Source organism: Notechis scutatus, chromosome 5 (assembly GCF_049901735.1).
Source record: "Notechis scutatus isolate UNSWTSFEM ecotype Mainland chromosome 5, rNotScu1.2, whole genome shotgun sequence".
Taxonomy (NCBI): Eukaryota; Metazoa; Chordata; class Lepidosauria; order Squamata; family Elapidae; genus Notechis; species Notechis scutatus.
In genome coordinates, this window is record NC_142013.1 from 31527787 (window position 1) to 31540027 (window position 12241).

General features: G+C 39.7%; 1 protein-coding gene and 1 long non-coding RNA gene across 4 annotated transcripts in view; one reads left to right on the forward strand and one right to left on the reverse strand.

Annotated features, from left to right (window-relative positions):
- Nucleotides 1-12241, forward strand: part of FILIP1L (filamin A interacting protein 1 like) — a 153720-nt gene that overhangs the window by 75160 nt on the left and 66319 nt on the right. For all 3 annotated transcript variants that reach the window (XM_087966459.1, XM_087966457.1, XM_087966458.1), the window contains one exon: nt 2144-2322. In XM_087966459.1, coding sequence (XP_087822585.1) covers nt 2144-2322 — 179 coding nt within the window. The remainder of the gene's footprint in view (nt 1-2143; nt 2323-12241) is intronic.
- Nucleotides 2136-12241, reverse strand: part of LOC148130433 (uncharacterized) — a 79096-nt gene continuing 68990 nt past the window's right edge. The window contains exon 4 of the long non-coding RNA XR_015749792.1: nt 2136-2239. This is a non-coding gene — a long non-coding RNA (uncharacterized LOC148130433). The remainder of the gene's footprint in view (nt 2240-12241) is intronic.

The window sequence follows — 12241 nt, forward strand, 5'->3', positions numbered from 1 at the left end:
TCCCAAGTTTTATATGTAGAAAAATGTAATACCTAGATTGCCGATCAGAAAATCCAGTCCAGCAGAGACAGGCCCTCTGATAAAATCATGAAGTCTAGACTATCTTGGTCAAAGAATTTCTAACTCTGCCAAAAATATGAGAAATGTGAGAAATCTGGTTTATGTTATGTTTCCCTTTAATAGACAATAATTCAACTCATCAGTGTAACAACAGCAGCAACAAAGAACTTTCATCACCTAATAAGGAAGCTGAAACTAATTCCTATATGGAATGAGCTCTGTTTCTGACTGGAACAATTTGCCAAACAGACAGCACTTCATTGGTTAAAAAGGAGAGTTTCCAAACAAACAAACAATACTTGACTAAATCAACATGATCATCCAGAACACACTCTTAACTATGCAGACAAATGATAAATGATAAATTCTTAACATTCCTCACCAAAGCCAGTGTATCAGTAAAATAGCAATGAAGTATAGCCTAGAAAGGAAATGGGAAATGCATGCTTTGGCCTTCAGTCCTATAATCCCAAATAGGCATTCTGGAAAGATTTGTTCGTTTGGTTTTTTTTATAACTAAACTTGTGTTTCATTCTCATCATTGACCTAAAGTATAGTTCTATTATGCACAACCAGGATTAAGACAACTGGGAAATAAAATCAGATAAAATCAAACATCACATCCATGATATAGTTCAAAATCTTTAATGATAATTTTTTAAAAATTCAATTATGGCGTAGATTCAGACCGAATCTGAAGAATTTGGAATCTACAATAAATTACAGACTTTAGACAAAATTCTATTAGGACCGAGCAAAAAAAATATATCTAAATTTTACAAACATTTATTAGAAACTGAATTAGAACAAAGAAATTGTCAAAGGAAATATGATTGCGTGGAGCAGAAACGTGGGACGGAGCATTACACTAGCAGAATGGGAAAGGATCTGGAACAGGAACATTAAGATCACGAAATCAGCAGCTTATAAAGAAAACGCATATAAAATGTTTTATAGATGGCACCTGCCCCCTTCGAGATTGGCGAAGATGCACCCCAACACGAGCCCCAATTGTTGGAAATGTCAAAGCATAGAAGGTACCTTCTTCCATTTGTGGTGGTCGTGGCAAGGAAACCCAGAAATACTGGCAAAAAATTAGGCGCTGGCTAGAGGAAATAACCAAGGAACAAATAGAGTACAAACCAGAGTCCTTCCTTCTAGGAATTTTCGATAAACAAATACCCAAAAATCGAAATATATTGTAATTCATATCTTAACCGCAGCCAGACTGGCATTTGCCCAGTGCTGGAAATTATCTTCCATTCCCTCTGAACATATGGTTATTCAGAAAATTTTACAATGCGCCCGAAATGGACAAACTAACCCAAGCACTAAAAAATAAAGAATCCTCATCATATTACAACAATTGGAATCCTTTGTATAATTGGCTAAACCAAAGATAGATCATCTCTAGGAAAATTATGGCCGAGGGCCTCCGAAGCAGAGATAAAGAAAAGCACCGCCGATGATACTTTTGAAGAAGAAAGGATCTTACAGACAGTCACAAAATATGGTTTTATTTTAACTGTTTTCCTACTCTATCCTTCCCCTCCCTTACTCTTCCCTTTCCCCTCTCTTAGGCTTTCCTCTCTCTCCCTCTTGGTCTATGCCAAGGCCTATTTTTCTTTTTGTTGTACATAATTTGTAGTTGTGTTGTTCTTTTAAAGGTAAAACTAATAAAGTATTTTTCCAAAAAAGAAAATTTCAATATTACCCTGTGGTAAGGCAGGCAGTCAATAAATGTAATAACGATAATAAAACAATGAACATCAAAAAAAAAAAATCTTTAATGATAATTTTTTAAAAATTCAATTATGGCGTAGATTCAGACCGAATCTGAAGACTACAACACATAGTCCCCAACTTATGATCACAATTGAACACAATATTTCCATTGCTAAGCAAGACAATTTTTAAATTAAGTGTGCCCCATTTTACAGTCTTTTTTACTATGGTTGTTAATATGAAATATGCATGTTATTTATAAATAATAAAGTACATAATAAATGTAATAATATACTCTTAGCCAAATTAAGACAAATGGTAGACATCTTTAAAACTGAACATCTTGTTACTTTTTTAGCTTGACAAACTGGTTGAAAAACATAAAGAAACACATAGACGGATGCTTGGGCAGCTCCTAATGGTAGAAAAATCTCATAGGCAAACTTTGTATGACCTTGAGGACGAGAAGAGAAAACATTCAGAATACATGGAAAAAAGTGATGAGTTTACCAATTTATTAGAACAAGAACAAGAAAGGTAAGACATTTTTTACAGACAAGTAATAAAAATCATTGTATATTTTTGTATTCATTTGGATAAAGAATTTGAGTATATCAGTGATCTAATAAGAAGTCAATTTAACTTTATATAATATGAAGCTAGAGCTAGTTTGGTGTAGAAACCATGAGAGTGAATTTTAATCTGGGGGGGGGTGGTGTCTAATCCCTGGTGATTTTGGGCCAATCATTTTTTCTCAGCCCTAGGAAGGACACAATGCATACCAATTCTGAAAAACCTTGCCAAGGAAACTGCAGGGGCATGTCCAGGCAATCTCTGAGAATCAGACATGATTGAATGGAAGAAAAAAAAATTAAGTTAGCTTAGATATAGAAAATATATTTTAGTTTCACACGATAATATAGAGACCAGTCTTTAAAAACATTTTGGAAGCATTCATGTTTGCTGAAGTCTTTTTTTTGTGACAATTTCCCTGGATCCCTTTTCTTCTGAGCTGGGAAAAGAGCTCAAGCAATCAAGACGCAAGGCAAGCTGCTGGAAAGATCTCTCTTTTTATTCCAAAAACAATAACAGAGTCCCTGTTTGGGGCAGCTGGCAACTGACTGGTGCATTAGTGAGTTTTTTATAGAATTTTGAGCCCTTTGTTCTCTGTTTGTGAAGGAAATGTGTATGTGATGTATGGTTTTATGACCAGAGAAACTAGGAGACATTTCTTGCTTGCTATCTTCCTTATGAGTAGAGATTTTCCTATGGGGCATATGGTTCTTGTCGCTGTTCTTCTTGGATGTAGGAAGTTTCGGCATAGGTGCCTTTTAATTTGGTTCACCGTCTGTAATCAGTCTCCATCTGCCTATAGTCTCAGCATTTGAGGGATCCCAGTACTTTGAGTTCATTGCCTTTCCATGGCCTTTTGAGGTCACTGGATACATTGTATCCCCACCTTAATTTATCAATGAAACAATAAATCTTATGAATGGAGACAATATTGTTCTCTGGCAATAAGTGTTACTGGCAGTCAGCGACGAGCGGTTTAAAAGAAAAGTAAGAGGAGGAGTATTTTCCCATGGGGATTTCCTCTTACTTCTTCGGAAATTTTGAGGGGGATATTCTAACTTTGCAGGGAGTCCAACTTTTGGTGGTGGGGGGTCCAAAATAAATGCACATGTTCCTTCTAGTTGTTCATATCTCTAGATCATATACAAAACACAAATTTTAATCAGATTTATAGAGTCACTATTTAATTAACTCTGGATGGCTTACAATAAAAATTACCAATTAAAAAAACCCAGTAAAGTGAGATGATCTGATAAACCAAAATGAATCAAAAGAATCTTGATAATAAAATACAACTACAGAAAGTCAAACCTGGGGAGCTTTCAGAGTGATGTAAAGGATGGGAAGTCTGAGACATTGGAACTTCTGGGACCCATTACATGACATGCTTTCAGACAGGGGTGGGATTCAACTGGTGTTTCTATCGGTTTGGTGATTACGATCACCCTCAAATCACACCCACAACTGCCCACAAACAAAAGAAAAAGATCTACAGTGCAACCTGTTAGGCATATCAGGTCTTTAATAAACAATGGTTGCCATTGTGACCATGAACTCCTGAACTTCTGCTGACTTAATATCATTCTAGGACATATTGAATCACCTAATACTATCGATGTCGGGACTTAGCTTTTAATTCAACAAGAAGATTCTAGCAGTTCATTGCAAAAGGAATATCATGCATAACAGGGAGACCAGTACAACTATGGAATCTCAACCAACCAACAATTGGTTATCTGTAGCTAAGAATCTATAGATGCTCTTAACACTTCCTAGATGATAACTTCTATAACTTCTACCTACTGGCCTTAGGTTTATGGCTGGTATCACACATGAATTCTGTGCTGTCATATTTCTGAAAGAGGAACAACCCATAGCTATCTAGGTCTCAGTAATGCCCTCGACATCAGCCACCTCATACAGAATAAATTCCTGAATAAAGATTGCTTTGTTATAGACAAATCTCTGAGGATCCAGTGTCCTGACTCCGAGACTGAACTCTGAGGCAAGAAGAATTGGTTAAAAGTATTGAAGGTCCAAGTTTGAACCCAGAGCATTTGAAGAAACTGCTTCTGGCCTTCTGTATGGCATCAGCTCATGCTGTGCTTCATTTTCTCAGAAAGTACAACACTTTCTGGATGTAAATACAGCTGCTTTCTCTAAATGACTAGTTTCCAAAAATACTGGATTTTATTCCCTATTACTATTTTGCTGATGGATTTAGCAGAGATTAATTGACTACTTCGATTAAAAAAAACACAACTACTTTTGTTCCTACTTGGAAACTGCTTCTGGACTTGGTGCTTAAGGTGGAAAAAAATGAAACTGATTTTGGGTTTTATTGATTAGATAGATCTGTTGTCATAGAAATGGATAGTTTATACTATTATGTAAAAGTAAAAAGTTGAGGTTCGATGTTAGTTCTTATTTTATTGTACCAAAGAGAATCAACAGTCAATGCCTTCTTTTTCCTCTCTTCTCTACACTTTTCTCTTTCTTTTTTCCTCCTGTTTTCCTTTTATTTGCTTTTGTATTTATGTATTTTATATTATAAACTAATAAAAAGAATTGATATTGGGGGGGGGGGGGGTTAGAAAAAAAGTCCCACCATTCCCTATTACTATTTTGCATGATAACTGGGGATAATGGGTCCAACATACCCGGAAAATGTCAGGTAGCCAAACACTAAATTCTGCAAGGTGAAATATTATGGGGTAGGGCTAAAGAAGACTTATCCTAAAAGCTTTAATAATTATAGAGTTTGCAATATTAGCACATGTGGCATTATACTGTAAAAATTAGATTCTGTGACTGATTTGGAGACTTCTATGCTTTCTTAACAATGCTATGTCTATACCTGAAGCCCCAGTGCTGTGGAGTAGTAGTAGTAGTAATAGTAGTAGTAGTAGTAGTAGTAGTAGTAGTAATAATAATAATGCTTTATAGTATGCTCAGAAGAAACATTATGGTATTTTGAGACTCATAGTAACACTCAAATCCTAGAAGTCACATATTAAAAAAAATGCAAGGATAGGACCCCACAAGTAGCAAGAGGTAAAAAAATTAAACAAAAATATCAAAAGAATATCCTTATATTTCAGATTTCCTCACCACTCTAATGGAAGATAGAAATGTTGCTTAAAACAACTGCATACTTTGAGAACAAGAATTAAACTTAAAAATATCTCACAGTGGTCACAGAAATGTAATGGTCATATTCTCTATACCCTGGAGAGTTACACTTCAATCTCAATATTGTGAAATCAGTGTCTATATTACTTTGCTCAGAATAGCTTTCAGATAGAAAAGGTTCAGTTTGGGAATGTCAAAATGCATCATTTTCATAGCATATAATGAATAGATATTCATTATCTACTCCTTGCATTTATAATCTCATGTTTATACATCCTGGCACAACTGCCAACATTGATCTTTCCTACTGCATTTCTTAATTTAACTTTCCTACAGATAAGCCCATAAGATATTGTCTATAGAAGTTTTTCCCAAACAGGTGCTTCATAGACATGCTGGACTACAATTTTATTAATTGCCATCCAGCACTACAAGGAATTATCTAATAGATCCAAAGTGTATACCAAGGTAGAAAAGAATGCACTTAAAAAAAAACCGCTTGTTGATTATGTAAACAGGTTGGATAAATTCTGATAAATAAGTGTAAACTAATGCAACAGGGTATTCACCTAAAGGAAATAAGGAGAAAATTTGATGATAGATACCAAATCCATAAATATTTTGTGCAATGTTGATATCTCACAGCAGATTTAAAAACTTTGTTTCATAGGCTAAAACAAAATAAAATTCAGACATGTAAAATGTGAAAAGCTGGTTTATTAAATAAAACATTACATTGTCTATAATGAAATCAGTGCCAAACTTAAAAAATGAATAGAAAAAATATTTTAAAATAATTGATAAGTATGTGATTAACATTTTAATAATTGGAAATGACATTTTAAATATTTACTGGTTTATGTCTAGAAAATAAAAACTAAGGTAAGATATGAAATTTTTAAAAATGCAATGGAAATAGCCTACATTTTGTGATCACAAATGGGATAGGCAACTTGGTTATTGAGCAAATCAGTCACTAAGTGAAAAATCATATTTCCAGAACTCAACTCACTTATAGCCCTACCAACCCCCTTCCCTGCCCTTGAAATGTTCACCCCAGTGCTAGAATAACCTAGCAAAACAAGAATTTTGTATTTATATTCATTGGAAAGGAAGGGATTACAAGAGAGTAAGGAGGCACATAATAGGTAATAAACATTGAAATATTGCCAGCTATTTGCTTAGTGCACTAACAATCTTTAAGTCAGAACCTTGAATTTCATCCAGAAGTCAATTGCTAACTTAAACAGCTCCAGAAGCAGTAGGATCATCCATGCAAATTAAAAAACAACCATTACTGCCTGGATCACCATAGTCAGAACCTGCAGTAATTTCTTTCTTCAACAGTAATTCCAAGAAGAGCACATTGCAGTGTGGGGTGATTAATGCATGCATGACAGCAAACAGGAAAGGTTGCAACTAGCACAAAGAATACAGTTATGCAAAAGCCCTTTTATCCAGCTGCCTAATTATCTTCAAGTAGAAGCTCTTAATTTAGAACTGTCAAACTCGCATTGTCACAGCGTTGTCACATGACTTATCGCGACTTTTTTCTCCTTCACTAAACTGGGTGTAGGCATGGCCAGCATGTGACGCATCCAGCCTGCGGGCCACAAGTTTGACATCCCTGATTTAGAGGAAGTCCTAAATTTTGGGTCACCTCTGAGCAGTGAAGACTGAGTTGGTCTGGCTTTGCATTAAATCAAGTATACAGATTGATGAAGGATAGGAAGCAAAGTGAAAAGCATGAAAATGGGCATTGTTTACTGAACGCCATTTTTCCTTGTAGGCAAGACAGGTCAGGATGGGTGATACTCTCCTTTAGCTGCTTACAACTGAGTCTGTACAAAAGGCTTATTAGCCTAGCTCTGCCCACTCTGGGTAGCGCCCCCCCAGTTTCTGCGAAGTCACTGCGACAGACTGGATTGCCTCTGAGAAAAGGAAACAAAAAACAAGAACATTATCTGGACCCCACCTCAGATCCCCCCGAAGGAACAATCCCCCAGGCTGGGGCTGATCTGTCTTGCCTACAAGGAAAAGTGAAGGAGTCCAGATGGTAGTGACGGATGAAAGGCGAAGGTGACATCCACGTGGCTGCTCTGCATACCTCCTCCACCGACGCCTGTGTAGCCCAAGCCGCCGGAGTTGCAGCACTATGAGTGGAGTTTACAGTGATACCGGCAGGGACCGATTACAATAGGTTTGAGCAATGCATGCCTTGATCCATCTACTCATTGTAGATGGAGTCACCTTACCTCCCAAGGTGGAAGGTTGGAACAAACAAAAAAGAGACTCTTGTTCTGCGGAATTCAACAATACATTTAATATAAACCTTTAAGGCCCTAAGCACATCCAAAGTGTGCCAAGCCTTCTCCAACTCATGTACTGGATAAGGGCAAAAATCCAGAAGGACCAGCTCCTGAGCTCTGTGGAAACAGGTATTGACCTTAGGGATAAAGGCCAGATCTAACCTTAAAACCACCCGGTGGGGATGGAACATACAGAGATCAGGACGAACTGAGAGTGCAACTAACTCTGAAACCTGTAACGTGTCATCATTTTGCAATCATCTATCTAGCAGCTACTTTTCTGGAAATTTTCAATATTGATATAGTTTACATTAAATCCTTGTAAATCTAAGTGACTTTATTAGATCCGTTACATAACTGAATTGTTCACTAAATAATTTATGAAATGAGTCAAGATGTACCCAAAACACCCCCAAGGGCAAAACTAATCACTGCATTGTACTGCTTTATACTATCAATTTATATATATATAAAAAAAGCATCACCATGATGTAGTGGTCCATACACGCATTATGGATTTCTCACTCAGCTGATTCAGCCCATTGTTTATTAAGAAAATATGAGGAATTTTTATGCATATAATATGAACGCCAGGAATGCCACATTCAGGGTAAGGAGGTGTAGGCTGGACTGTCGAAGCAGTTCAAACAGAGGTTTTGTGAGTGACTGCAAGACCTTGGTCAGATCCCAAGTGGGGTACCTATGTACCATAGGAGGACAAAAGTTGGTCGCTCCTCTGAGGAACCTACGGACCGTAGGATGCTGAGCCAAAGAGTCCAACTTTCCACAAGTCAACACCGATGAGATGGCAGACACCTGCCTGTGGAGAGTTCTGGAGGAAAGTCCCTTATCCAGGCCTGCCTGCAGAAATTCCAGAACATCTGCCACCGAGGCTTGCAAAAGTCAGATATTAGACTTGCCACACCAAGTAGAGGATTGCCAAGTTGCCTCATAAATATGAATAGTAGAGGGTCTCCTGGAGGCCTGAATGGTTTGAATCACCTTGTTAGAGAGTTGGACGTTTTTTAAGATGCCCAATTAATCGCCAAACTGCCAGCTGTAGCCACTGAGGCTCAGGATGAGTCAGGGACCCCTGAAGAAGAGAGACATCCTCAAGAATCCGCCAAGGATGGATTACAGACAGGTTAGCAAACCAATGCCAACGAGGCCAATAAGGAGCTACTAATATAACTTCGGCCTGTTCCAACAAGAGTTTCCGAATCACAGCTGGGATCAGTGGCAATGGAGGAAAGGCGTACAGCAAGCCAGAAGGCCAGTTGCAACGTAAAGCGTTGGTCCCTTCTGCCCCCCTGGGTGAAATATCTAGTGAAAAACCTGGGCAATTGGGCATTGAGGGAAGTGGTAAACAAATCCACTACTGGCAATCCAAACCTTAGAGTGATTTGATGAAAGAGAGATGGATGTAATTTCCATTTGGCATGATCAATGGTTGCCCTGCTGAGCAGGCCCGTCTGCACATTATCAGAGCCAGAAATATGTTCAGCTCTGATAGACAGAAGGTGTCGTTCAGCCCACCTGACCAGGGACTCTGTCTCTGTCATGAATGATAAAGACCTGGTACCACCTTGCCTATTGATGTGGGTTTTTGTGGCCACATTGTCATAACGAGGACATTAGACACCGACACCTGAGAAAGAAACTTCCTAAGAGCCAAACGAACAGCCCTGAGTTCTAACCAATTGATGCTATGGGTCTGTTCCTGTTCAGACCACAAGGCTTGAACCCAGAGGGAACCCAAATGAGCCTCCCCATCCTGACAACGAATCATCAGTAGTGAGGACGAAGCAGGTTGTTAGGAATGTAAGTCACCTAACAGTTGGGTTGGAAAATATATAAGCCAGGATAGACATTTTAATACTGTCTCTTTAAGAGAATGCTAAAATTGTAATTGGGTGTGGTTCCTCAAATGGCCATAAGATGGAGCCAGAAACCTGGATTGTTTAGTCCTGTTCTGGAGAGTGTTGCCGTTCCTGCATTTTCCTATTGACTGTTGCTGATCATCGTTAGTCTTGGATTGGTGTGAGTCTATTACTGAACTGTTTATGATACTGGACTTTGTTATTTGGATTATCCCTGGACTGAAAACTGACTGCTTTAACCGTGAATGACTTGGACTGTGTTTGGACTTTGCTTAACCGTTTACTGGAAGTAAAAACCTACATTTTACTATACAGTGTATCTGTGTGCTGGTTGTGTGTTATTCTTCACCACTCTCACTACATCTCCCTGTGTACGCTCATTCTCCTAATGGGGAATTACCTCAACACAGGTCTCAAGCTCATGCCCTTTGGACATGGCCCTGGAAAGCCACCAATGGAAGGAATGCAAAACCTGCCTAGTCAATCTTATCTTACTAGTGGAATGACTCAAATCAGACCTCTGGTGAGATAACAAGAACCACTGCTGGGACCTGGCATGAAGCCTGGCCCAGGGAACAATGACAATACAGGAAACCATTTTATCCAAAAGTTGAGACAGAAGGGCCAAAGGTACAGAACTCTTACTTTGGATGTCCTTAACCATTCCCTGCAGACCGTCCAGTCTTTCCTGTGACAGAAAAACTTGACATAAACTGGGGTTGATAATGGCTCTTGATATCAATGAAGGAGACGATTAGAAGGAGTGAAATCACTCTTCTTTCTATTAACGGAAAAGCCCTGGTCCCGCAGAATGGTCATAGTGACCTGCAGATCATGCTGGGCCCTCTGAAAGGAACAGGACATGATTAAAATGTCATGTAAATAACACTGTAAGTGCACCGGGAAAGAACTAAGGTGTGCCATCAAAGGAGCCAGAACTTTGGTAACGACTCTAGGGGCAGAGGATAACCCAAAGGGAAGGGTCCTGTACTGGAAATGGCGCCCCTGGTAACGAAACCTGAGAAACTTTCTGTGTGAGGAACAAATGTGAACATGTAAATAGGCTTCCATCAAGTCTATAGATGTGAGGAAGTCCCCCTGCCAAACGCTCTCTAGAATGGAAGAAAGAGAGTGCATCTTAAAACACCTGTACACAACATATTTATTGAGTCATTTCCGGTCAAGAATTGTCCTCCATATCCCCCTCTCCCGAGGCCTTGGGAATAACGAAAATTCTAGAATAGAATCCCGTCCCCTGTTGTTGTAGGGGAACCTCCTGTATGGCCTTGAGATCCAGCAAATGCTGGATGGCTGACTCCATCAAACTCCGTCTCCCAGCATCTCTATACATTGGGCAGGAGATAAAGAACCTCGGAGGAGTGGAGTAGAACTCAAGAGACAAAACTGTGGACAAAACCTGGTGTCAGAAGTAATACCCTCCCTATTGGTCCGCAAACCATGCTAATCGGCCATCAATGGGAATAGACTGTGCACTAGTGCTGGTAGAAAACTGCTGTCTGCACTTGCTTGAACGATCAAGAGGAGGTTCCTGGTGTTGGTAAGCAGACTAGGACGGACGTTGGAAACTGGAACTGGAATCCCCTCTGAACTAAAGACGTTTGAAGTAAGGAGCGGCTCGATGTTCATCCCTCTTGAGAAGCGATGGAAAAACTTTGGTTTCGACTAAAAGAGGCTTGAGGACCTCCCCAAAGAGCTTGTCCCCTTGGACCGGGGCAGACGCCAATTTCAATTGGCATCTGCCATCAGCTTGCCAGTTGTGCAGCCAGCACATGTGCTTGGCCTCCACCGAGGAAGCAATGGCTTTGGTGGCAAACTGGGCACTATGCAGGGTGGCATCAACCTTGAATTCTGCAGCCACCATGATCTTATTGATATCCTGGTGGGCCTGAACATCCAATGAGGGGATTCTATCCCGCAGCTGCTTCAGCCATTTAAGTGATGTCCTAGTGAAGAACGATGCTGCCGTAGATGCCTTTACCGCCCAGGCAGCTGCCATATAGGATCTCTGTAGCTATTGTTCAACACGTTTTTCTTCTCCCTTGAGGACTTCCTCTGGATCAGATGGACCCAATGAGGAAGAGGCCAGAGCTGCTACAGGAGCATCTACTGTGGGAAACTGGAGTGTCTTGATGAGTTCAGGTCCCACATTAAAGAACCTGCAGCCAGAGGCCAGATGACTGGGTCCTAAAGCAGGAGCTTTCAGCTGTTTCTTAATCACCTTCAGAAGCAGTTTGGGAGATGGAATCACTTCCTCCCTCACTTCCAGTTCATCAAACAGAATATCTGATTCCACAGGAGGAAGCGAGGCAGCCACCTCATCATCTGAGCCCTTCCTGTGGAAGAAGAGCACACAATGGGATTTATAAAGGGACTTCAGGGAAACCCCACTCCAACTACCACTCTCTTCTGCCCTATGAACCTTCAGTAGGATATTTTAACAATTCCTACTGGGACTCATACTCTCCTGGGCCTAATAGGGCAAAGAATATAGACCAGGCCTGGCTGGAAGCCCAAAGGTCCTGGTCTACCTCGGAATAGGGA